Below are 26,458 nucleotides of genomic sequence, written 5' to 3'. Positions count from 1 at the left end.
CTCTTGATGTGTTCACGCCTGTTGACTCTGCTGTGTTTTGACCCAGAAGCAGCCCCCTCTCTCTTCTTGGGGCGGCGACACGGCCTGCCTGTGGCTGAAAATAGCACAGAGGGGGTTCAAGAGAATGTGGTTTTGCACGGTGCTGGGAAAAACACTCGATGTAGTCGAGCGAAACCGCAGGGATTGCAACACCGGCCGTTTTGGTGCGTGCCGCCCACATGTGAGCTCACTGTCTCACCCCCTTGGAGCGCGAGTGGCCCGTGACAGAGACTAGTTTCCTGAGGGACACACACAGCAATTCATCTGAAATATAAGGTAAAGTCACTTCTGTTGTCTTTTTGAAGCAAAGCATCTGGAACGCTAAACATTCAATGGGGCTGAGTGGACCACGGAGACAAACATGCCTGTTGTTGATCCCATGCGGGAATCTGATATCATGCAGGCCCTTTTTATTGCATGACTTGTACACGGACATGGAGTCGTACTCACTGGCCACTTCATTAGGTACAGCTGCAGTCACTCTGGTCCTAATTTAATAGCATGTTTATCATGGTGGCTGCAGAGAGCTGTTTCTAATCAGACATGACATGACACCACCTCATCTGTTTGCTCTGCTTCCTCGGCAACAGCCACACACAAATGGAGGATCTAAGAGAGAAGATGGAGGCCATGTCCCAGACGATATGCCCGAGAGGCTGCGTTCCATCCGAAGAGGACTTAAAGGCCCCCAAAGATGACAAAGTACAGATGAAGAGAGAAATCTCCCTCATCAACGGCATCTGTCTCATCGTGGGCAACATGATCGGCTCTGGGATCTTCGTCTCTCCAAAGGGTGTCCTCATGCACAGCGCCTCTTATGGACTCTCCTTGCTCATCTGGGCCTTCGGAGGCATCTTCTCCGTGTTTGGGGCCTTGTGCTACGCAGAGCTCGGCACCACCATCACCAAGTCCGGAGCCAGTTACGCTTACATCTTGGAGTCGTTTGGCGGCTTTCTGGCCTTCATCCGCCTGTGGACGTCCATCCTGCTGATCGAGCCGGCCAGCCAGGCTGTCATTTCCCTGACATTCGCCAACTACCTGGTGGAGGCTTACTATCCCACCTGCGACCCCCCACACAACGCCGTGCGCCTCATAGCTGCAGCCTGCCTTTGTAAGAACACTCAAAATAGAATACTGCTCGTGTCATCACCGTGTGTTTGCATGATTAACACATAATGAAGGCCACATGCACCATCATGCTGCCATCTACGGACCTTTTACTGGAGTCAAAAACACATTATGTCACTCCTATACTGTTCTTTTTGTGTACAGTATATACACTCTTCAGCTCATTGGGAGGATGTTTACCTTATAAAGCTAAACAAGTGCAGCAAGATGTCAGAAACTCACAATTCAGTTGGATCAGGGGTGTCCAAAGTGTGGCCCGAGGGCCATTTGCTGCCCGCGGCTGTTTTTTAATGGGCCCGCGGCACATTATAAAAATATAATTTAACAAGGAAACTTCTGCAACAAGGAAAAATCTGCAATAATTTCACAGGAATTAAGTCAAAGTAGTAAGAGAAGAAAGTTGCAATCCAATGAGAAGACGTTATTGAGAATAATGTGATATGTAATAGTAATGTAATATTACGGTGGTCTAGTGGTTAGCATGTTGGCCGCACAGTCAGGAGATCGGGAAGATCTAGGTTTGAATTTCCGTTGGGCATTTCCGTTTGCATGTTCTCCCCATGCGTGCGTGGGTTTTCTCCGGGTACTCCGGTTTCCTCCCTCATTCCAAAAACATGCATGTTAGGTTAATTGGCGACTCTAAATTGTCCATAGGTATGAATGTGAGTGTGATTGGTTGTTTGTCTATATGTGCCCTGCGATTGGCTGGCGACCAGTCCAGGGTGTTGCCCGAAGTCCGCTGGGATAGGCTCCAGCATACCCGAAGATGGATGGATGGATAATGTAATATTATGACGTCATTTTAGTAGCACACTGTAAAGTTGAAATAGTAAAGAATTATTTTTTGTATATGAGAAACAAACAAAACAATGAATTGAGTCGTAATATTTGGAAAATTAGGTTGCGGAAAAAGCGCTAATGTTATGAGAATGAAGTCGTAATTACAAGAAGAAAATTTACAAGACGAAAGTTGAAATAGTTGGAAATCAGACGAAATGGAAAAAAAAAAAAACAGCTGTAATTTTACGAGAATGAAGTCAAAATATTACGAGAAAAAAGTTGTAAAAGTTTTCTAATGACAAAAAAATGAATTTTTCGTAAAATTACGAGAAACAAACAAAATTGGCTTGGGGAAATGCTAGAATATTATGGGAATAAAGTGATAATATTATGAGAAGAAAATGTATGAAGATTACTTAAGAAGAAAGTTGAAATGTTTAGAAAATTGTAAAAAAATAAATTAAAAAACCCCAGAAAAAATGGGAAGGAAAAAGGAGCAAACCGAAATCGATACTAATAATAGACTTTTTCACCGATATCTCATAGCTGAGATGCACTTTTTTCTTCAAATATTTTCAAAATATAAAAGTGGCCCTTACATCCTCTCGTTTGTCACTCTGTGGCCCTCGCTGGAAAAAGTTGGGACACCTCTGAGGTGGATTGCCAGGATTAATACCTGAAAACGACTTCAACTTCAGTTTAGAATCCTACCTTAACATTCGGCTTTGGCTGTAATGTGATGGAGCCACAGTCAATATATTGTGTACGGTGCTGCGAGTCGTAAACTCATGGCTTTACTTGATGTCTCGCTGCTTCGTCCTTGTACTGTGGCTCCTCTAGGCATGCTCATCTACATCAACTGCGCCTACGTGAAGTGGGGGACTCTGATCCAGGACATCTTCACATACGCTAAGCTCTCGGCCCTCCTCCTCATCGTAATGGTAGGAATTCTGAAATTATCAAGCGGTAAGTTGCACTCAAACAAAAAAAACTCATTCAGAAACGATATAGTTTCTATCACGTACCGGTACCTCGACTTTCCTGTGTCTACAGGAGAGACAAAGAGCTTTGAGAGTCCATTTGAAGGTTCTTCTACGGATCCCGGAGCCATAGCTTTGGCCCTCTACTCAGCGCTGTTCTCCTACTCTGGCTGGGACACGCTCAACTTTGTCACAGAGGAGATTCAGAATCCAGAGAAGTAATGTGGATAATATGATTTATACCTTTAAACCTCGACTAGTGGGTTGGGACCCATACGTGAGTTTCTGGGTGGGTCGTGGGGCGCTACTCAACAATAAATTACCAACATCTAATGCCCACCCGATGTCTTTTTGAACTTGTACACGGGTAGTTGTCAGCTTCCTATACTCGGCGAAATACCTAACGTGCGACCTTGCAATTTTGATCAATTTAAATTCACGATTCATTTTTATACATGCAGTTATAAAGTTTCTTCCTCAGTTTCTTAATAGTATGCTCTGAACGCACCATATGATTCAAAATATGACACATTGTTTTATATACAGGACAGTTAAGTGGGTGGGAAAATGTTACTGTATATATCATGACCTCCTGCGATTTCCAGTGGGTTGAAAAGCTCGGTGTGAGTGCACTGATAGCTCGTGATTGGCTCCTGCCAAAGAAAGCGCTACCGTTTCCTCACTGACTCGCAAGCAGCGCAGTCTTTCAACAATTAGTAGTAGTCCTGACGTAAAGGAGATATCACGAGATTAGAATTTAGCCATAAATTAGCTTCACCGAAGCTGGGTTCAAAGTTTAAGAAAAAAGTAGGAGTTTATACACCAGAAATTACAGTAATTTTTTTTTTATTTGATTTAATTGAATTTTATTTTTATATTATTTTATTTGGGTTTTTTTTTTATTGTATTTCTTGTTATTTTATTTTCTTTCTTTTTATGTAATTTTATTTCATTCCACATTTTTCCATGTTAACACAATGGTACATTGTCGGAGGCGGTCTGACTCTCTCATCACTGGATGGAGAATAGGCCAATGAAAAGCCATCACATTTTCATTTGGATAATATGCTCGCGACCAGGATTCATGATTTTTGGGTTTTTTTTTTAGATATGCACAACATTTTCCTTATTTTCTCCCTGCATATTGTGTGAACCTGATCCAAGTCAGGATGGCCTTGGCGGAGGTCTGCGTCGTCCTTTGTCATTGTAGCTCTCATATCAAAGGCACGAGAGTGCCTGTTGTCATCGGTAGATCGCTGGTGTCGGGTTTTGTCACACAAATGAGTTTCATTCATGATGAACACTCAAACATTGGAAAGATTATTTTTCTCTGAGTTCTTTACTCATTTCGCGTGTTCCTGCAGGAATCTCCCACTTGCCATCGCCATCTCCATGCCCATTGTGACCATCATCTACCTGCTGACCAACGTGGCCTACTACGTGGTCCTCGACATGCCTTCTCTGCTGGCCAGTGATGCTGTCGCTGTGGTGAGGCATCAACAGTCACCCTGCTGCTAAATATAGTCTTGCTGCGTTTGGAATACTTTGAGTCAACATGTCCCCCCCCCCGCTGAGATCAAATGTGATGTCAGTGAATTGGGATGGTTTGAATATAGTGTGCAAGGTGTGATTCTACAGACTTTTGGGGATGCGGTTCTGGGGCCATTCAAATGGATCATCCCTGTGTCGGTGGCCATGTCTTGCTATGGAGGACTCAATGCTTCCATTATCGCTGCTTCGAGGTGATTATCAGACACACGGGTCGCTAAAAAGGAAGCGAGGAAGCATCCTTTTAGAATGTCTTTTCGGTGCAGGTTGTTCTTCGTGGGTGCTCGAGAGGGTCACCTCCCCGACAGCCTCAGTCTGATCCACCTGGAGCGGTGCACGCCCATCCCTGCACTGCTTTTCAACGTGAGAACAATCGCAACATATCGCTTTGAATGGAACGTCCGACATTTAAAGAACTATTTTGGTTGCACCTTTTCAGGGTTTAATGGGCCTCATCTTTCTATGTGTGGAGGATGTGTTCCAGCTCATCAACTACTTCAGCTTCAGCTACTGGCTCTATGTGGGCCTCTCTGTGGCCGGCCTCATCTACCTACGCTTCACCCAGCCAAACAGGCCCAGACCTGTCAAGGTGTTGTGTTTGAGTTCACACACAAAACAAGTACTCTTGCATGATGATGTCTGCGCGATGTGGCCAGAAAGTTACATTACGGCTACTTGAGAATATGCAGGAGTACCAAGAGTTTGATTTCATTGTTTCTGCATCACTGCAATCATTTTGACGCAGTAAAACAGGAAAAAGGAAGCAGGAAGTAACCTGCACACTAACAAACAAACCGTATGTCCAAACAAATTGTTATTTGTTTTATATGTGGTCATGAAAGAACAACATCTGACAGTAATACAAATCAAAGAATAATAAAACATAATAAATAATAAAATAATTATTAATAAAATAATAATATAATAACATACATGTTTTTAAATAATAAAAAATATACACAAACAAAAACAATAAAAAATAATGATACAAAAATAACCGCTTACAATAAAAATGTATATTAAAAATAAATGTTATAAATATACAGAAAATTACATTTTCTAAAGATGGCGAAATTATTATTTTCTTGTTTTTTCCCCCCACATTTTTGCAATTGTTTGTCAGAAATATTATTATCGCATATTACAGTCATTTCATGAAGTCTAATTCATTTCCAAAACTGGAGAAAATGTCATTTTTTTTCCGTACAGTAATTTTCTTACATAAGGAGGGGAAAAGTACAATAAAAAAATTAAACTAAATAAATTATATTTTAAAAAATGAATCAAATAAAAACAACAAAAAATATTGATACAAATAAAATAAAAATTGTATTATAATATATAATATTATATATTATTATTGAATAATATATAATAATAAATACAAATAAAAAATAATGAATAAATACATAAAAAATAATAATAAATAAATAAATAAATAAAAATTAAAGATACAAAAAATGACATTTTCCACAGATGGTAAAATTATTATACAATATAAAACATTTCCTGGTTGCTGGGGATGTACAATTACAGTTCAATGAAAACATTTCAAAATCAAAATAAATAAAAACTATAAAATCCATTTTTAAAAATGAAATAAATAAAAGCAAAAAAATAATAATACAAAAATATTCCCTAACAATTAAAATGTACATTAAAAAATACAAATAAATGTAAAAAAAATAAAATTAAATTAAGAGACACGGAAAATGCAGACAAGCTCCACATCTTTTAAAGGAAGTCCTATAATGTTTGTATTCTTCTTTCCACAGCTGACCTTGTTCTTCCCCTTCGTCTACTGCCTGTGCAGTTTGTTCTTAGTCATTGTCCCGCTATATGGAGACACCATCAACTCTCTCATAGGCATTGGCATCTCGCTCTCAGGGGTGCCTGTTTACTATGTGGCCATCCACCTGCCCGAGGATAAGAGGCCCAAATTCTTACGCCTGCTAAACAGTAAGTTACTCTTAATTAGCATTCCCACATTTTGAAACTGTTATGCTGAGAAGCATTCACTCCTGCTGGTTCGATCCTCAGTCGATTTCAAGGATATTTCCACGTTTCAGTTCGGCGTTCACGTGTAATTTCTCCTGAAATTGCTTCACCAAGTTAGGATGTACAAATACTTGCAGATGTGAGTGCACAGGTTTGACGGCTTAGGTCAGGGGTGTCCAAACCTTTTCCAGTGAGGACCACTTTGATACATTTTGTGCAAATCAAATCAATGTTAGCACACATCCTCTCTTGTTCTTTTACAGTGTTTACTACCAGAACAACCCAAAAGCTGCTCTACTGCTGCCTGACCACCAACAACGGAACACAAGCAGGTGGTAAAAAACAGTGAGGCCTCAAGGAGTTGTCCCCTTTATAAACCGAAGGCCTCCCCCCGGCCCGTCCACGCGCTGCGTGACGTTCTGTCTGGAAAAATGACGCCCTTGCACGTGTCCTCGAGCATGACTGGTGCCAGGTCAAGTTTAAAAAAAGACCTGCGGTGTCAAATAACTGGTGAGCGAAAGAGCAGACACTTGTGACTCTTGAGTTCAAAAGCAATATCATTCTCAATAGAGATCGCTGAGTATCTTCCATGAGGATTTCAACACGACATCATTGTAGATAGGGAACTTGGCTTGCTAAAAATTCAAATGAAGGGACGATGGGTTTTTTTATGCCAATACAAACAAAGCATCGTTTTTTTGAGTGTTTGTATAATGATGCGTTTTTGCACTGTAATTAAAACATCCAATTGAAATGAGGCTTCTGAGAGTGTATTCTATTGCATTAAAACGACTGATTATAACGTCTCCCCGCATACAGTGGTGTGGAAAAGTGTTTCCCACCCTTCCCGATTTAGTTTTTTGCATGTTTGTCACACTTAAATGTTTCAGATCTTTAAACAAATTTAAATATTAGTCAATGACAACACAACTGAACACTGAATGCAGTTTTTAAATGAAACTGTTTATTTTTAAGGGAGAAAAAAATGCAGACCTACATGACCCTGTGTGAAAAAGTGATTGCTTTGAGAAAATACTACAAAAGTTGAACTTTTTGGAAGGTCTGTGTCACATTACGTCTGGCGTAAAAGTAACGCCGCAGTTCAGAAAAGAACATCATACCAACAGTAAAATGTGGTGGTGGTAGTGTGATGGTCTGGGGCTGTTTTGCTGCTTCAGGACCTTGAAGACTTGCTGTCTACCAAAATATCCTGAAGGAGAATGTCCGGCCATCTGTTGGTGACCTCAAGCTGAAACCAACTTGGGTTCTGCAGCAGGACAATGATCCAAAACACACCAGCAAGTCCACCTCTGAATGGCTGAAGAAAAACAAAATGAAGACTTTGGCGTGACCTAGTCAAAGTCCTGACCTGAATCCTATTGAGATGCTGTGGCATGACCTTAAAAAGGCGCTTCATGCTGGAAAACCCTCCAATGTGGCTGAATTACAACAATTCTGCAAATATGAGTGGGCCAAAATTCCTCCCCAGCGCTGTAAGAGACTCATTGCAAGTTATCACAAACGTTTGATTGCAGTTGTTGCTGCTAAGGGTGGCCCAACCACTTATTAGGTTTAGGGGGCAATCACTTTTCCACACAGGGACATGTAGGGTTGGATTTTTTTCCCCCTTAATAATGAAAAGTGTCATTTAAAAACATGCATTTTGTGTTCAGTTGTGTTGTCACTGACTAATATTTAAATTTGTTTGATGATCTGAAACATTCACGTGTGACAAACAAAAAAAGAAATCAGGAGGGGGGCAAACACTTTTTCACACCACCGTATTTCCACGAGTTCATAAGTCATGCCTGACCTCCTTTTGCGCCTTCTAAGTTGAAAGCTAAGCTCCTCGGGTGATAAAACTACCGAGATCCTTGCTATTTATAAACGGCCCTCAGACATGATGTCATATACGCACCTCAATGTAATCCCTCACTCAGCACTTTAAGTCACCTCCTTTCTGGCACGTTTTTATATTCTTGTGACAGTGTGACAATGCGATGATTTATCTTACTTATCTTCATCTTATCTTGAATGCATGCATGTTAAGAGACGCACGCACAAAGAGAGCTGTTCTCTGCATGATAACATCACCCTTATCTGAGTTTATGCAATAGACTTCATATCGCTTGGAATTCCGAGCATCAGAGCATTTCTTCCTCCAGCCCAGGGGTGTCCAAACTTTTTCCAGTGAGGGCCACATTGCGAAAACGAAAGGATGCAAGGGCCACTTTGATTTTTTGGAAACCAACACTGGAAACCAACTTAGATATGAAAGAAAAAAAATGCAAATGCTTTGTAATAAATGTGAAAAAGCGTTTATTCGTATGAACTTCGGCCTTTGCTCATATTTTCCCATTTTTGTTGTTTTTTTATTTTAATTTTCCAAATATTTCAACTTTCTTCTTTGATATTCTTCGTGAATTTTCTTCTTGTAAAATGTAGTATTTTGACTTTATTTCCATCATATTATAACTTGTTGCCCCGACCTCATTTTCTTAAAAATCACAACTTTATTTTGCTTGTTCCTCATAATATTACAAAAAAAATTTAAAAATATATTTTCTCTTTACGATTTCAACTCTTTGCTGCTAAAATTACATTACTTATCGTCATAATATTACAAGAATGATTTTTTGTTAGAATACAACTTTTTTCTCTTCATATTTTGACTTAATTCTCATAAAATTGCAGCTGTTTTAGTACATTTCTGCTGTTTTTTTTCCCTTTCTTCTTGTAATTATGACTTTATTCCCATAATATTGAGACTTTATTCTTGTAAAATTATAACTTTTTCTCAACCTAATTTTCCAAAAAATGACAACTTTGTTTCTCACATTATGACTTTTAAAAATATAATTTCTTCTTTCTTTAATATTTCACCACTATGCTACTAAAATGAAGTTATTTTTCCTCATAGTAGTAGGTCATTCTTCTTCTTTTTCTCGTTAGATTCCAATTTTTTTCTCTTCATATTTTAACTTTATTCCCATAATATTTTAACTTTACCCCCCCAACATAATTTTCAAATAATTTTCCAATAGTTTCGCATATTACTACTTAAAAAAAAATAATGTTTTTCTTATTTAATATTTTACTTTTATGTTACAAAAAGTTATTTTTCCTCATATTACGTTATTCTTGTAAAATTACCGCTTTTTCTTTTCATATTTTAACTTTATTCTCAATTTTTGCTGTTTTTATTAAATTTTTTTTCTTTTTTTAGTTTTCTTGTTAAATTATATTTTTGGAATGTACTGTGGGCCAATAAAAAAACAGCCACGGCCAGAAATGGCCCCCAGGCCGTACTTTGGATGTGTTTTATTGTAAACCAACATATAGTACATTTGGCAACATGACAGTCAGTCTATTGACGTCTTTTGCGTTTTTTCACGGGAGCTACAGTCTTATTCATCTTGTGTGTGAATTTCTGACTTGTAGGCAATGTATTTCTGTCCCAGTAGGGGGCAACAGTTCTCTTTTCCTCCACCTGGCAGCAACAGATTGTCTATGAAGAAGACGGGTTGTGGGTTGAGAGAGGAAAATGGCGAAACACGTGCAAAAAATACAGGCAGCTAACACTGTCACAGAGCTTGTCTGGCGGCGGATCTGCCTTTAGTAGTGACGCGATCGCGAAAGATGGAGGTGACATGGTTGATGTAGGTGACGTAGACACAAATGAAGTTGACAATGGCATCCGAAGCAACAAGCTAGTGGTTAGCGTTGCTGAGCCGTGTGGCGGAGCAACACCGGAGCCTGACACCGGAAGAAGTTCAGAGTCGGGTGACTCAGAACCCGACCCTGATTCTTCTGACGAGCGGCTGCCGTCTGGATCGGTCAGCAGCAGGGATTCAACCCCACATCCAGCAGACCCCACCGTCACTCTGCCTGAATTTGCTTCTCTGCAGAAAAAGCTCGCTTTCTCTGTTTTTTGGTCCAAATCAGGTGTTTTTGCTGAAACTACCCTATGTTCTACCGCCGATATCTAAAGACCCAGAAAGGCTACAAACAAACTTTTTTTTCTGATGAAGGAAGAGAGTCTAAGGTTTCTTTAGATAGTTTCAATCTTTATGTAGTCGTAAAACTCAATGTGGGTCTTGAAAGTTCAGCAAAAATGCCCCAAAACTCAGCATGGAGCTCTCCGCTCTGAACATGGCTGGCAGTCAATGGGTTAACCAAAGGTCCCCTACTACGCAAACACAATTACCTTTTTTTTCATATATATATATATACAGTATATCGTGCAAAAGCAAACAATAGCTAATTCAGGTGTCCCTGCTTATGAGAGTCCAAATTAGGCTGCTGCTCAGAAATACGGTAGTACGCATAGCTGGAAACCCATGTGGAGAACTACGCCCTACCAGAACCAGGTCTTACTGTGCTGTTCTCCGGCAGTTGAAGGATCGAGTCCAGCCAGCTCATAAATCACAAGTGCTCTAGTAAGCTTAGTGATTAACCTAGAACACAATGAGCCATCCAGTCACACGTACCGTTCTCCTGAGTTTAGGTTTTCTAGCAAGTTGATTGTCGGCACAGGGGTTGCTGGCCCTTGTCCTGAGAGCGCACTTGAGCAGTGAGGTCGAGGTAAGTGCTGTACCTGACCTCGTCTGAAAGCATCAAGGAGACTCATAACAGACCATGTTCCAGGAGGAACCGCTTGGCTGAGGATGGGGTGATCAGCACTGATGAAATACCTCTGCTACCCCATTTTATTATGTATTTATTTATTAGGGACAATGCATATTCATGAACATCAGTATACTTACTATACTATATATAGTAGGGGACCTTTAAGAACATCCATTGCATGTTACGGTCATTCCATTGTCTTCTTAAAAGCGTCATTTCAGTAATTATATTATAATTTGTTTTAAATGAATACTGTAATTTCCGGTGCACAAGCCGCTACTTTTTTCTCCAAATTTTCTTTAAAACTTTGAACTTCGAAAACACACAAGGAAATGCATATGATGCCGCCTTCGAGTTAAAGCGAGAAGGAACTGTGCAACTTTTTCACAAGTCTGTCGGTGGGTCCTCACAGCATGGAGCAGAAGAAAAACACCATCTTCAACAGGTTTCGAAAGGCTGGGACTACGGCCAGATGAAGAGGAGGGCACGGAGAGCAAGCAGAAAGACAGAGAGAGACTGATGACGTGTGTGACGAAGGAATTATGACGCATATTGTTTAGAGAAGCAAAACGCTTTAGTTAAGTGACCCCACCAAGTAGCCAGAACTACTTCACACCAAAAACCGCCCAGAACTCGGCTCACGGAATGAAGTGAAGGGAAAGTCATCGTTGATGCACTGCACTACTGATGGCAATCCGCACTGTTCCTTTAATCATCACACTGATTGCGTTGTAATACAAGTACAACAATACAACATGAACTTTGTCATCTTACATACACCGCAAGTAAAAGTTATGTTTTCAGAGCTCCTCCCGTTTTTATGCAAGGATATCGTGTTTATGACAAGGTGCAGTTGGCATCCTCAAAGCCAGCACAGATCCATTTGTTGGTGAAGCGTTTGTATCCCTCCGCTTCAATCAGGTTGCTTCCTGAAAGGAAGGTCAAAAATGGTCAAAAATTATTTTTGTTATTTTTTTCTTTTTTGCATAGAGTACCACTGTTAGAAAAGCCAATTCTTTTTACATGTTTATGACTTTATGCTTCACTGATAATGCTTTTTCGTCAAGTGTTGAGATTTTGCACTTTGCTTGACGGTCCTTGAAGGCACCATAGTTGTGTGCTGTGAGACGTAAGTTTGTTTGTCTACGTTAGCACTAACTTTGACAGTCAATCCAGCCTCAAAACTCAATATACACAAGGTAACATATGATCATAAGTTGTTACTGGGGGGCGCACGGTGGTCGAGTGGTTAGCATGTTGGCCACACAGTCACAGTCCGGAGATTGGGAAGAATCTCCTTTGGGCATTTCTGTGTGGAGTTTGCATGTTCTCGCCGTGCGTGTGTGGGTTTTCTCCGGGTACTCCGGTTTCCTCCCACATTCCAAACACATGCGTTAGGTTAATTGGCGACTCTAAATTGTCCATAGGTATGAATGTGAGCGTGAATGGTTGTTTGTCTATATGTGCCCTGCCATTGGCTGGCGACCAGTCCAGGGTGTACCCCGCCTGTCACCCGAAGTCAGCTGGGATAGGCTCCAGCATACACCCGCGACCTCAATGAGGAGAAGCGGCATAGAAAATGGATGAATGGAAGTTGTTACTGGGACTACAACAGGCAGGTAGTGTGGATTACGTAGGCATGGCTTGAGAAGCTTCTTCTCTAGCCTGCTAACCTATTGCTCTAGCCTGACGACCTGGCTAAAGACTACACCGTGACTCAGATTCCATCTTCTCTTACATTATCATTCATTAGTGGTGAGTACTTATATATTTTTTACTTTAAATGCGTTTAATAAGTGTGTCAGAGATATTTAGGGCTTAAACCTGGATTGTGTGGCAAAAGGACAATGGCAACTGAAGAGAGAAGGGGGAAGGTTCTGGAGCAGAATGTAATCTAATAATGACAACAGTCACTTTTTTTTGCAAACGTTGACGGGAAATTGGAGGAGAACGTCAACGTCAGGCACGCAGGAAGATCGGGGGTATGGGCGTATCAGTTACTTGCGTTTTTTGCCATTCACATACTCCCTGCAATTGCGGGGATCAAGTTCACCATCTAGTTTGCAACCTACATCAAAGTAAAACAAAAAACATATCCTAATATGTCCTAATGAGGGGTGTTGAGATTAAAACGTGACGAGATTTCTCGTTTGGAGAAAAGCTGTATCGTGAGAACAGAGCAGCCAGAAGCCACTCAGACTGTGAACTATGGCATGGCTACTATGAATGATAATACAGTAATATGGAAGCGGCAGTATGAGAGCCATGATTGGAAGTGCACATTAAGTGCTTTAGGCCTGTACATTATAGTACATTTTACATCGTACATTATAGCGATCTAATTGATCTTATCTCTGGAGTTTTTCCAGAGAGATGATTACATGGCTGTTTGACGTGTGTGGTAAAAGGCAGTGCGCTAGCATGAATTAACTTGAGACAAATGTGCACATTAGCACTCAATAAGTCATCAAAACTTACCTTTATGCATTCCCACATAGTATCAGCATTTGAGACCAAATATGAGGTGAAAGAAAAATGCTAAAAATACAGTAGTAGTCTATCTGTGTGGAGAGAGAAAGTTAGCACACGCACAATGGACATGCGTCAAGTGAGACGGATGTAACAGAGAGAATCCGGCTACTTTTCAAAATAAAACATTATGGATATTATTTTTTTCTTTCTGTGCGGCCCGGTACCAAATGACCCACGGCCCGGTACCGGGCCGCGGCCCGGGGGTTGGGGATCACTGCTGTAGAACATAAAGTATTTACTGACCGTCCATCAGGTTTTGGAGGCTGCAGAAGTTGGTGTTGGTATCTGCTGGATCTTTAGAGGGCCCAGACGTTGCATTGCCCTGCAAATGACCCATTAACTTTTCATTAGGTTTCATAGGAATAAAGCATTTAGTAGCAGTATGACAATGTGTTTCTATGCTTTCTTGTGCATTGCTGATGTTGCCGTGCATATCCATGCAACTATGCACAGAACTAATAGAGACCATAGAAAGATCCATGGGAAAAAAAACAGAGGAATGCCTCATGATCCAAAATGTTCATCAATTAGCTATGGTTAGCTTAGTTATGGGTAGCTTTGCTGTTAATGACAAACATGCTCATGGAACAGCACAAAACCAGATTTGTTTAAAGGAAATGCTGGTGAATGAGGCCCGTTCTTCCGTTCGGCAAATAAAATAACACTTTGAGGATAGGCATATTACAGGCGTCCCTCGCTCCATCATGGTTCAAACATCGCTCCCTCACTCTATCCTGAGTTTTAAAAAAATAATTAATGGATAAATGATTGCTGTTTTGTGGTGGACTACAGCCTATTGTTAGTCCAAAAAATGCATAGTTAAGCAAATGTTACGTATTCTTGGCCTAAATTAAGCATTTTCATGCATGAAAATGTTCTAAATGAACTCAAATACAAATACAGTTTAAGGTAATACAGGACGTTAATGAACTGTAGTCGACAAAGGCCACTAGGTGTCACTAGTAACACTCACCTGACTTGATCGCCGACAACAGGCTTTTATTATTTTATAATTATCTCACAACAGGCATAATAATAACAATAATAATCATCATCATCATCATAATAATAACATGGACTACTGTTGTGGCCACAGTCCAGCTAAAACTCAACACTGAATCCCCAACGTCACTTCCTGTCCACACGCCTGGAAGACATTGAATGAAACACACATGAGCACGAGTCTTATTTATGTCTTAAATGGCTTATATACTCATATATTGCTAGTGTAAATTCCATTGTATAAGCCGCGACTGCTAACATAGCGGTGCGGCTAATTACAGTATGGCTAAATTCTAATCTCGTGACATCTCCTTTACTTCAGAACTACTACCAATTGCAAGTCAGTGAGGAAACAGTAGCTATTCCTTTGGTAGGAGCCAATCACAAGCTATCGGTGCACTCACAACACGCTTGTCACCAACCAAAATTGTGGGTCAGTTTATATAACAGTATAACAATATAACCGTCTGAAATAACACTAAACTCACCACACAGCAACTTAACACTCTAAAGGTAGAACTGAGAAATATACAAACAAGTACCAATGCGGCTGGGGAAAAAAACAACTCTTTTAAAGTTTTCCCATAATGCATTGTGGCTAAGAAACGCATTCATTGGAGTGCTGCAATGAAGTCAGCCTCCCACTGGGCTCTGGGCGAGATGCTACGCTGCTTGTCCTCCAATGAATGCATTGCTCAGACATAATGAAGTATGGGAAAACTTTAAAAGAGGTGTTTTTTTTCCATTTTCTAAAGTGTTGACAAGCTTGTCGTGAGTGTTTTCATAGCTCATGATTGGCTCCTGTTAAATAAAGAGCTGCCTGGTCCTCACAGACTCGTGCACACAACAGTATGCCATTTTATGACACGTGCGGCTTATACACCAGTGCGGCTTATACATGTCCAAATGTGTTTTTTTCTAAATGTAGTGGGTGTGACTTATACACCGGAATTTACGGTATATTGGGTAATATGAGTGTAAAGGTGACTATAGGGGTGCTATTTCATGTCTAGAGAGCCCTAATAATGTTAAACAACATATTTAGAAAGTCATAAACAATAACGACAAAATTATTCCATTTATGAAGCACAAATCCTATTTTGTGGAAATTCACTTATCGCGGTTGGCTCTGGAACCAATTAACCGCAATAAACGAAGGATTACTGTATTTGATTTTTTTTTATGTTCACATGACAACAAAAAGGCTTTCAGTTGGCTCTGGAACCAATTAACCGCAATAAACGAGGGATTACTGTATTTGATTTTTTTTTTTATGTTCACATGACAACAAAAAGGCTTTCAAAAATAACATACAGTCACTCTGCAAACAGTTGACTGCTCCAGAAGAAACTGAAGGTCGTTGACGTTCTTCGTTTTCGGAGACGTGTGCGTGGCTTTTATCAGGTAGGGAGAAGTTGACACCAGCTGCAACAAGTTTTAGATTCAGTCTGTTAGACGTAATGCACCATGCTCATACAGAGGTAACAGTCTATGATCATGCCAGGCAAAGATTATGGTATCTCCATAGTTGGGTTGCGCCGAGCGCAATGCAGCCAAAAATTGGGAAAATCAGAACTGAGAAGGAAAAAAAGAAAACACTGTGTGGTGAAAAATGTTCAGTTTCTTTTTTACCATCTGCAGAAGCTAAAACATTAGCTACACCTTCACAGAGCTGTCGTGAAAATTCCGCCTTTAAAAAGACAAGGTGCCTCTCACGCAAATACGGTGACCAAAATATTAGAAACTGCTGTCAGTCCAATGGAGTGCAATTTAACACCACTGCCACTTACTTACTTATATGGTGCATGTGCATAATATGTGTTAAAAACAACTGGAGGATGTCCAATTGGATACAATACGCTTGCAATTTCTCACTGCTCGAGAAAGCTAATTTGACTGTGCAAGTGTCAGCGTCAATTAAAAAAAAAGATAGTCTGACTTCGTATGAGCACGTCTCTCCTGCGTTCAGGCAGCGTTGTCCAATCTGCCAGGCCTTGATCTGGTTCACCAGCTTTCCGTAGATGTTGTCACACGGGATGCCAAACAACCTGCAAAGCAGAGTTTCAGTGCAGTGCTATTTTCATTGTAATATTAGCTTCACAATGTAGTCAGAAAAAAAAAAACATTTCTATGAAAGCACCTGCATCATACCTACATACATACAGCGCATTTGACTGGCTCATGAGTCACCCTCTCATGCACCAGCACATGAAAGCTGTTGAATGCATGACAGAGCGGTGCATGACGACCATATCTGCAAGGATACAACACCAAAGTGGACTGTGGTGAATGTCATTAAAGCTCAAACACAATTTAAAAACTGAAACTAATGGAATGGAATGGAAACACTGTTGCATCCTTCAAAAATCGAATGGAATTTTGAACTCGGACAGTGTGTGATCGCGCATAAATATTTAATTTAGGGCTGTCAAATTATTACAGTTTTTAATCAGAATAGTCCCGTTTTTCAAATGAATTAATCATGATTAATCACCATGTCACACTGTTACCTTATATTACCTTATCATATTACCTTATTTCCCCATGTATTTTAAACTAGCAAAGAGTACACTCGGAATTCAGGAAGTGAACAAATGCATTGCAACTGATGTGAAACGGATGGCAGATAGGATTAAAATAAGCTTTGCTTCTTCTTACTCCTTTTGGACATGTAGAACTGTGAATTGTACTATGTGATGTATTCCAATGTTACTCGTATGCATGTTCAAAATAAATTAAACCATGTCTGAAATATGCCCATTTTTATTGTATTTTATTGAAAGAAAGGTAAATGACAAGGTGTGATTACACTTGTTTGGATTTACACTGGCAAATTAACTTAAAATTTAAATCAAAATCTATTTACATTTGAATCGGACTTTAACTGTTACAGATATTATGAGCAATGAGGAGTTGCGTTCAAAGACGCCACGTCTTGTAAGTTCCATTGACGTTTTGAATGAATTTCAGAGCATACTGAAATGCAGAAAATTGTACTTCCTCCTTACGAATTACTAAGTGAGTGATAAGAATATCGACTTATTGTTGTTCTCTGCATTAGACTATCCATACACGCATAATACAGAAGTTATGGGGTTTTGTCCGGAGTGTCCATGAATGCATCTCGCTGTCTGTCTAGTGACAATGAAGAAGCGTCGTTGAAAGGACGAATGGACTCGAGACGTCTTTGTTTGGAGTTGGAGAAACAAAAATGGGTTTGAAATTGCACAGCTGTTGATGTGTTCAGGTCAGAATAAAGTTATAAAGAGCGTCAGACACTGTGTGACTCTGTGGGGAGCTACACTGCGCCGCCGCCTGTCGTCATAACTGAGAGCCGTGGCTCGCCATGATGTGTATGCGCTAATTTCGAAAAAAAAAATTGAACGTAATTAATTAAATATATTAGTTACGCCGTTAACGGGCTATTTTTGACAGCCCTAATTTAACTATTTGCTCAACATACACAGAATGTACAACTTTACATCAAATATGATCCAATGCAAGAGTTGGAATTATGCCTTTAAAGAGATAATAATGCTCAGTTTTGACTGTATGAATTCACCAATATGTGTTCACCAATTGTACTACGCAGTGCTCTGCATCATGTTTTCACCTCATGGCAAAATAAGGTAACCAAAATATTAGAAACACATGGTTTTGTATGACGCAATGCAGTGATGAAGGGAAAATAAAATTATTTTTTTGTGGGCATTCATAATGTATGTAATGATGGAATTTATCAAACCTATGCCTATAAAATATAAAATACATGAGAAATACAAACAAAAATCCACATTACCACTTGATTTTGCACTGCGATGTGTTGTCTGCCAACGAGATGCTGAGCGCTGCTCCAAAAATAACAAATGAAGCTGTGAACAAGAATTTCAGGTCCATGGTGGAAACAGGTCGACGTCGGAGGCCAGAGTGTGCTGTGAGCTCCGCTGTGTGGGATCCGTCTGTCCGATCGAACTGATCGGAAGGCTTAAAAGGGCTGCTCTGGGTCCAAGTGGAACACTGGAATAGAGAGCCATCACGAATGGATTAACACAGGCTCTGACATGGGAAAGAACTTCAGATTGTCACACGAAACAAACATTTGAGTCTGTAAGAATATTTGTTCTGTTTTTGATGTGGTGACCATTGCGTTTTCCTCATGGGCACACTTCACTGCATATTTAAGTAACTTTGACAAACATTTGGTGCCAAAAGCAAGCATTTTCAAGCATGAAAATGGCTAAATGAAGTAAAATACAAACGTAAGTGTCAGTGATGATCCTGTATGTAGTATTCTACACTGATCACGGAACAACAGGCTTTTTTTGCAGGTTTGAATTACCTCACGACAGGCACAATAATCCATAATAAAAACACAGACTACGGTTGCAGCCGTAAACCCACACCAAACTAAACCTCAACTCTGAGCCCACTTCCTGTCCGTCTGCCAATCAGCTTCCCGATGGAACGCATGTACAGCAACACACAAGCATGAGTCTTATTTACTGTATGTCTTAAAATGGCTTGTTTACTCTTATTATGTCGACTGTAGTGGGAAATACGAGTGTAAAGGTGACTATAGGGGTGTTATTTGATGTCTAGAGGGCTCTAATAATAGTAAAACCTGTATTTAGAAGGTCGGAAACCGGTTATTCCATTTATAAATAAATAGTCCTAGTTCGCAGAAATTCACTTATCACAGTCGGGTCTAACCAATTAACTGCGAGGGATTATTGTATACTGTAAGTCTGTCATGTGATGCATAATTTGGGGGGAGGGACAGGGGGACATATCCTCTGCACTTTTTCAAATGGTAGTTTTGGTCCCCTGTCATTTTTAGTTTCCAAAAACATTTACGCTATATTAAAAGGAGACATGTCAAGCACTAGGGCCAAACGGAAAACGCCTGATGAAGCTGTTTCCCCTCAGACCGGCAACAAGCTCATCAATTGGCTCTGTTGTATCTTGCCAACGTGTGATTGGTCATCCCCGCTGTCAGTCCAAGAACGCCTGAAAAACGGTGTTTTGTTAGTCGGCCAAAGTTCATCTGCCACGGTAACTTGTTATCATGTCGGGTGTTTGTTCTGCCTGGGTCACGTCAGTTAGACCTGTTTTAATGTCAGAGCTTTCATTTACATCGTTTACAATAACATTTGTGTGTGTGTGTGTGTGTGTGCGTGTATCGGTTTCCGACCTTCCCCCCCACCTCTGAAATCAAAATTGTGGCGTCAGATTCCTCAAACCAAGACTTACACTTCTACTTCCTAGAGGTTTATTATCAAATGATGAATTTCAAGTTTATAATTGCTCATTAACATGTTTCCTGAAAGCGTAAGGAATGTGCATTAAAGGCATCATGTTGTACCAGCTCCTACGGCTCACACAGAAAAAGTCATTCAAACCTGCTCAAACAGTATTTGTCACACCGCCGCTTTTCTCACACATGTAACTCACTGGAAACTAATGCATTATGGCCGAGCTTACATGGTGAATCAAAGCAAAAGGGCCTTGAAGGAAAATTGCACTTTTTTTGTCCATCATCCACAACCTTTATATGAGACTTACATGAGATGTCTTTTTCTTTTCAGTGTGTTGTAAAGATATAAAAACAGATACAAACAAGGTTTTATGGTTTCATATACATGCTGTAACCATGTAGTAACAGTCACATTCATGTAATACTTGCCGTATTTTGGTCCTTTTAAGCATTACCGGAACTTCCTTCCTGGGTGCATTGATTTCACATAGCAACATAGAAGCGAAGGCCTACACCTAGCATGAACTTTTGTAAAATAACAAATAAAAACAGCAGTAGCGGTAGCTCCAATATGTACGTAGCTTTACCCTTCGGTAGTGGCTTGAGACGTTGTGACGCGCTGCCGGCGAGTGTGTGGTGAAGCTAGTCGCTAGCCAGATAGTAGCTAGCCGCCTAGTAGCTAGCCAGTGTGGCGTGGCAAGGTGTCAGTACGGCAGTAACGTAGTTTGATCGGCGTAACATTGTAAATTCCGTAAGTTTAAGCCGCACCCACTAAATTTAGAGAGAAAAACAGATTTGTTCATATATATTGACACTCAAAAGGCACACGTGAAATATACAATACAAGCACCAATACGAGTTTAAAATAATAAAAAAACAACAATTTTAACTAGGGTTGTCAAATGCTAAAAAAAACTATCACATCAATCACAGTTCTTTAATTAATTAATCATGATTAATCACCCTCAGCAACTACGTCTGAAATATGCCCATTCTACTGCATTAAACAGGAAGATACTGTAGATGACAGCACAGGATTATATGTATTTGTATGTATTAACAGCTTCAAATGAACTGAACATGTCACTCAAGATAAAAGATACCACACTGAATCACACTTTAAACCATGCTCTTATGAGCAATGAGGAGTTGCATTCAAAGACATTGCGTCATTTTAGGTAAATGTACTTGTTTTCAGTGTATTTTCCAGCATACTTAAATGTAGCGAATTGTATATTCTCATTAAGAGTTACGAAGTGAGGGGTAAGAATATCCACTTCGTGTTTTTCTTCAGGGCACGCACGCTGGCCTAGTGGTTAGCGTGCTGGCCACACAGTCAGGAGATCGAGACAGTCGGGGTTCGAATCTCCGCTGAGCTGGGTGGGTTTTCTCACATTCCAAAAACACTTGGAATGTTAGGTTAGGTGAGTCTAAATTGTCTAAATGTGAGAGTGAATGGTTGTTTGTCTATTTGTGCCCAGTCCAGGGTGTACCCCGCCTCTCGCCCAAAGTCCGCTGGGATAGGCTCCAGCATACCCGCGACCCTTGTGAGGATAAGTGGCATAGAAGATGGATGTTTTTCTTTATTGTGCTGTTTATTTACACACACACACTCATTGTAAAGCCGTTTTTTTTTTATGTTCGGAGTGTCCCTGAATGCATCTAGCGTTCTTGTAATGACAGTGGGGAAGTGTTCCCAGGATGAACGGACTAGAGACGTGTGTGAATTGGAGATACACGGTGTTGGAATTGTACTGCTGTTGATGTGTTCAGGTCTGAATGAAGTTCTAATTAAATCAATCGGTTACCGCCATGAACGCATTGTTTTTGACAGCCCTAATTTAAACTTTTTCCCATAATGCATTGAATCCCAGCAAAGGATTTCATTAGTTATTCCTGCCGGGGAGCTGCAATGATGTCAGCTTCCCTCTGGACTTCCTCTGGTGGACAGATGCAGCATTGCATAAAAAAAAATTGAAAATGACTTAAGTAAAAATGGATTGCGACTTAAAGACCATTGGAAAATATGGGTTGGGATCATTTGAGAACCCCCGGTTTAGACTGCCCGAAATGCAGAGGAAGTCTTCAATCAAGGGCAGGCAGGTGCAGGTACCTAGAAGAATGGATGTGAAGGTGAAATGGTAACAAAAAGTGACGCTGTAAAAAGGGCATCGTGAAAGGTAAATGAAACAGGTGAGTACATGTGGTCAACAGCAGGAAATATCACACACCTAACAGTGTAGCTTGCCAAGGGTTTATACTTGTAAGAACCTGCCTAAATGCTACCTGCCGACATGCGGCATCTTCCAGCGACACGAGTCAAGTCAAAGCATAACACACAAGCAAATACGAAATAGAGCACAGAACAGGAACTGACGCCAAACCCCATTCTGCGACTCATGAGACAGTTAAGATTACTGGCACCGCAATCCACAGTACGGCTCGTAAAATGAGAATGAATGTTGTTAGCACTCTCATGTACTGCGCACCAATAACAATGACAGCCTCAAATGAAATGTATACATACAGTCTTTTATTGTGTGTGTGATTGAATGCAAAGTTTCAACAATAGTGTCTATTTAGACTGAATTCAAAAATCATCACAATCAGTGCAATGTAAAAGAGGAACAATTGTCTGTAGAAATGATGCACGCCATTATTATTCCGTCGTTATATAACAAACATGAACCGAGACCCTTACCGTATATTTCATAACATACTATACGAACAACTCTTAAACCCTGGTGATCTTCTTGGCCGTTAGAGTGAACGTCACATTCCAGCCGCTCTCATGGATGAGTTCGGACAGCTGAAACGCAGGAATAATAAACATTATTATTATTATTATTACTCATTTTGTTCAGTGTGAAGTTCGGTACGGTGGAGGTTTGAAGTTACCTTGTCTAAAATTGAACCCACGTCTGTGTCGTTTAATGCATGGTAGGACTCCACTCTGGTCTCAATCATGGCCAAGGCTGTGGGCCAACACAAAACAAACATCCTAGTTTTACTTCAGACTTCATCACAGGGAAGTTGTAAATAGAAAACACACTCACTGTCCCCTGCGGAGTTTGGAGGTGGTGTCACAGTGCCTGACATACAGTATGAGGGAAGTGAAAGGATGTTAAATCACAGTACATCAGATAAAATCTACGCTGGATGCCAGAATTTCGTAACGTAATTTCAAAACCAGCATATCTTTCAAATGGATGTCAACGGGTGGAGCAGCAAAGGCCGGGATTTGCTCTCCGTGTACAAACATTGGGGGTCATTTTCAGGAATCCTCGCGCTTTACTCACCCGTCTGCGCCGCACATGAGGTCAAAGCCACAGCCAGCAGGATCATCAGCAGCATGTTGCACAAAAAGTGTAAAAACCGTCGTGGGGGAAAGTGTTCCTTCTGCTCTCACGCAGCTTTCTGGTGATTTGTGCTCCGTACCAGGAAGTGAAACCTCACCCACTCATAAGGTGTGTATTGTGTTGACTGAAGCCTGTGCATAGTCCTGAGCCCATATCACGTTCCCAAGCAATGTACTGTCGTGTGAAAAAGTGTTTGCCCCCTTCCTGATTTCTTATTTTTTTGCATGTTTGTCACACTTAAATGTTTTAGATCATCAAACAAATTTAAATATTAGTCAATAACAACACAACTGAACACAAAATGCAGTTTTTAAATGAAATTTTTTATTATTAAGGGAGAAAAAAAAAATTCCAAACCTGTGTGAAAAGGTGATTGCCCCCCTCCCATTTCTAAGGCTTTGGGACTCCAGCAAACCACAGTGAGAGCCATTATCCACAAATGGCGAAGACACGTAACAGTGGTTAACTTTCCCAGGAGTGGTGGGACAACCAAAATGACCCCAAGAGCGCAGCGACAACTCATCCAAGAGGTCACAAAAGACCCCACAACTACATCCAAAGAACTGCAGGCCTCACTTGCCTCAGTTAAGGTCAGTGTTCGTGACTCCACCTTAAGAAAGACACTGCGCAAAAAACGGCCTGCATGGCAGAGTTCCAAGACGAAAACCACTGCTGAACAAAAAGAACATTAAGGCTTGTCTCAATTTACCCAGAAAACAAATTGATGATCCCCGAGACCTTTGGGAAAATCCTCTGTGGTCTGACGAGACAAAAGTTGAACTTTTTGGAAGGTGTGTGTCCCATTACATCTGGCGTAAAAGTTATGTCGCAAAAAAAAGGCCATCTATCCCACATTTCAGTGGTGAAAAGGTTGATGATGTTGTCATTTCTCCAATCTTGATAACGTTTTTTTGGGATGGCGAGGAGGGGTGACGTATATTGCACATGCGTAGTAGAAACTGTGTTGCCTGACTTTTACAATCTGTCACTGGCGTAAAATAGATCGACAGATGACGAAGATCACACATGCGCAGTACAACTCGGCTTGCCTAACAGGTGAGAGCTGAAAAATAGGCCGACTGGATGTAGATCGCGTTTCCCATACGGATCAGGACAAGGAATTACTATAAAATTAATTAATCATTGATGTTCAATATTTCAAGTTATTTATGATAAAAAGGTTGATATTTTTTAAGTGTACAGGAGTAGGGGGTACATGGCAGGGGGTCAAACGTCTGAAAAGTTTGGGAAACACTGGTTTAGACCACACATACACACATAATGAAGGTGTTATTGTGATGTTCGGAGTGCCCCTGAATGCACCTGCCGGTGGTCTCCTGACGATGAGGACCTGTTTGTGAGTTGGCGATACATACATGGTGTTGGAATTGCACTGCTCTAGATGTGTTCAGGTCAGTATAAAGTTAGAAAAGCGCGTCAGATTCTGTGTGGGGACGCTCTTGTGCCTCTGTCTGCCGTCATAACAGAGGCGTGGCATAACATGGTGCACATGCATTAATAAGGCTAAAAATGTTACCGTAATTAATTAAATAAATGCTACTTTTGACAGCCCTAGTTATTTCACTATGAAAACTATGAAAAATAATAAAAAGGAGCGGCTTGTGCGTCCATATGAGTTGGTTTTGCGCGGGATCAACACCAAACTGTGCGCCATCACAGATGCCACCTCTGGATGCCGAAATTTTCTCATTTTGATTCATTTTGCACTATTTACTGAGATGTTAAGGACCATTTTTTTCATTGACAAACCATTACTATAAACACATTTGTCCTGAAGTCCCACTTACACACTGGCTTCATCAGTTCATGCTCATGGCTAGAGAGTCATGCTCGGATGAGAGGTGTACCGTCTTCTAAGGCAACCGGAACAGTCCAGTTGCCATCGATTCAATGCTCTGAGAATAACATGACATGCATAAATGAGAATATTTCATACAGTAAGCCCCTTGGCAGTTATTCCAGTATACAGCATCACAGCACATTATGGACTCTTTAAGGTGCTGCTGGCAGAGCTGGAGCGTCTGCTGCTGGCTGAAAGAGGAGAGGGGGGAAGGGTCAGATCCAGCCCCAGGTCCACAGTCTTCAGTCGAGTGGATTGAGGTGTAGAAGTTCTGTGGCTGCTGGCTGAGGATGCGAGAGATCTGCAACACAATGTTAGAGAATAGCACTTTAAGCACGCAAGCATCAGGTACAGGTAGCGTTGTTGCGGTTTTGAATACAGAGAGGTTGAACTGCACTGTATCACCTTATTCACCTGCAAATACGAATGTATTGTTGAATGCCTACTTATCTGATGGTGTTCTTTTGTAAGTTATATTTGTAAAGGCAACAATGGATCATGAGACATGTGCCTACTGACGTGTCTTATCGGTTTAAAGCAGGTGTCCAAAGTGCGGCCCAGGGGCAATTTGCCGCCTGCGGCTGTTTTTTTCTTGGCCCACAGCACATTCTAAAAATATAATTTAACAAGAAAACCTTAAAAAAAAAAAAAAAGCAAAAACGAAAAAAACTCCAGGAATTTTACAAGAATAAAGTCAAAATATAAAGCCAAAAAAGTTGCAATCTAATGAGAAATTTTGCGAAAATAACATCATTAGTAGTAGCCGATAAAGTTGAAATATTAAGTCGTAGTATTATGAAAAACAAACAAAGTTGTAATTTTTGGGAAATTCATTTGCAGAAAAAGTTACAATGTGACGAGAATAAAGTCAAAATAATAATAATTTAATAATCATTTTTGAAAATGAAGTGAAACTATCAAGAGAAAAAAGTGTTATAACGAGGAAAATGTAAAAATTTTATGACAATAATGTTGTAATATGAGTAAACATAATTTCTTTTTTCATAGCATAGAGTAAAAAGATGAAAAAATGTTGTTTTTTCTAAGTCATAATATTACGAGAAACTAACAAAGAAAAATAAAGTTGTAATTTTTGGAAAGTTACATTGGGGAAAAGGTTGCAATGTGACGAGAATAAAGTCAAAATATTATGGGAATAAAGTCATAATTACAAGAAGAACATTTACAAAAGAGTTGCAATTGTTGGAACATTTAAAAAAAACAACAGCAGAAATGAAAAAACAAAGAGCTGTAATTTTTGAGAATAAAGTGAAACTACTAAGAGAAAAGTTTTATTATAATGAGAAAAAAGTCACAATTTTATGACAATAATGGTGTAATATTATGA

At 40.2% G+C, this 26,458-nt stretch overlaps 3 protein-coding genes across 4 annotated transcripts in view; 1 reads left to right on the top strand and 2 right to left on the bottom strand.

The window, feature by feature from the left end:
- Positions 1-167: 167 nt before the first annotated feature.
- LOC129177130 (Y+L amino acid transporter 2) lies at positions 168-8,591 on the top strand. Of its 2 annotated transcripts, XM_054767921.1 has the most exons (10): positions 168-315; positions 630-1,150; positions 2,788-2,913; positions 3,001-3,145; positions 4,292-4,415; positions 4,566-4,669; positions 4,742-4,838; positions 4,915-5,064; positions 6,251-6,434; positions 6,737-8,589. In XM_054767921.1, exons 2-10 carry the CDS (start codon positions 640-642, stop codon positions 6,820-6,822), a joined length of 1,527 nt encoding a protein of 508 aa, XP_054623896.1. In that variant the 5' UTR covers positions 168-315; positions 630-639; the 3' UTR covers positions 6,823-8,589. The 2 variants fall into 2 exon arrangements, with proteins under 2 accessions (XP_054623896.1, XP_054623895.1); XM_054767920.1 differs by having other exon boundaries at positions 2,788-3,145; positions 6,737-8,591.
- An 882-nt stretch (positions 8,592-9,473) lies between these two features.
- On the bottom strand, positions 9,474-18,640 carry wu:fc46h12 (uncharacterized protein LOC568958 homolog). Its single transcript, XM_054769565.1, has 5 exons — positions 18,436-18,640; positions 16,576-16,684; positions 15,951-16,061; positions 13,878-13,956; positions 9,474-12,031 (listed from the first exon to the last, which is right to left on the bottom strand). The coding sequence occupies exons 1-5, from the start codon at positions 18,531-18,533 to the stop codon at positions 11,940-11,942; spliced, it is 489 nt and encodes a 162-aa protein (XP_054625540.1). The 5' UTR covers positions 18,534-18,640; the 3' UTR covers positions 9,474-11,939.
- A 4,974-nt stretch (positions 18,641-23,614) lies between these two features.
- ccdc39 (coiled-coil domain containing 39) overlaps positions 23,615-26,458 on the bottom strand; it is a 38,190-nt gene continuing 35,346 nt past the window's right edge. Inside the window, exon 38 of the mRNA XM_054768199.1 lies at positions 23,615-25,411. Coding sequence (XP_054624174.1) covers positions 25,252-25,411 — 160 coding nt within the window. The 3' untranslated portion in view covers positions 23,615-25,251. The remainder of the gene's footprint in view (positions 25,412-26,458) is intronic.

Source organism: Dunckerocampus dactyliophorus, chromosome 2, assembly GCF_027744805.1.
Source record: "Dunckerocampus dactyliophorus isolate RoL2022-P2 chromosome 2, RoL_Ddac_1.1, whole genome shotgun sequence".
Lineage (NCBI taxonomy): Eukaryota > Metazoa > Chordata > Actinopteri > Syngnathiformes > Syngnathidae > Dunckerocampus > Dunckerocampus dactyliophorus.
Note: the sequence above shows the minus strand (reverse complement) of the source record. Positions and strands in the feature narration are given on the sequence as shown.

Bases quoted from the DNA above. Each gene is read 5' to 3' on its own strand.
- LOC129177130 (XM_054767920.1), top strand. From the start codon at position 640: ATGGAGGATCTAAGAGAGAAGATGGAGGCCATGTCCCAGACGATATGC. The intron at 1,151-2,787 runs GTAAGAACACTC...TGGCTCCTCTAG, and splicing joins CATAGCTGCAGCCTGCCTTT to GCATGCTCATCTACATCAAC. The intron at 6,435-6,736 runs GTAAGTTACTCT...GTTCTTTTACAG, and splicing joins ATTCTTACGCCTGCTAAACA to TGTTTACTACCAGAACAACC.
- wu:fc46h12 (XM_054769565.1), bottom strand. From the start codon at position 18,533: ATGGACCTGAAATTCTTGTTCACAGCTTCATTTGTTATTTTTGGAGCA. The intron at 13,957-15,950 runs GTATGTTATTTT...GGTCATTTGCAG, and splicing joins CAACTGTTTGCAGAGTGACT to GGCAATGCAACGTCTGGGCC. The intron at 12,032-13,877 runs GTCAGTAAATAC...CCTTCCTTTCAG, and splicing joins CCTCCAAAACCTGATGGACG to GAAGCAACCTGATTGAAGCG.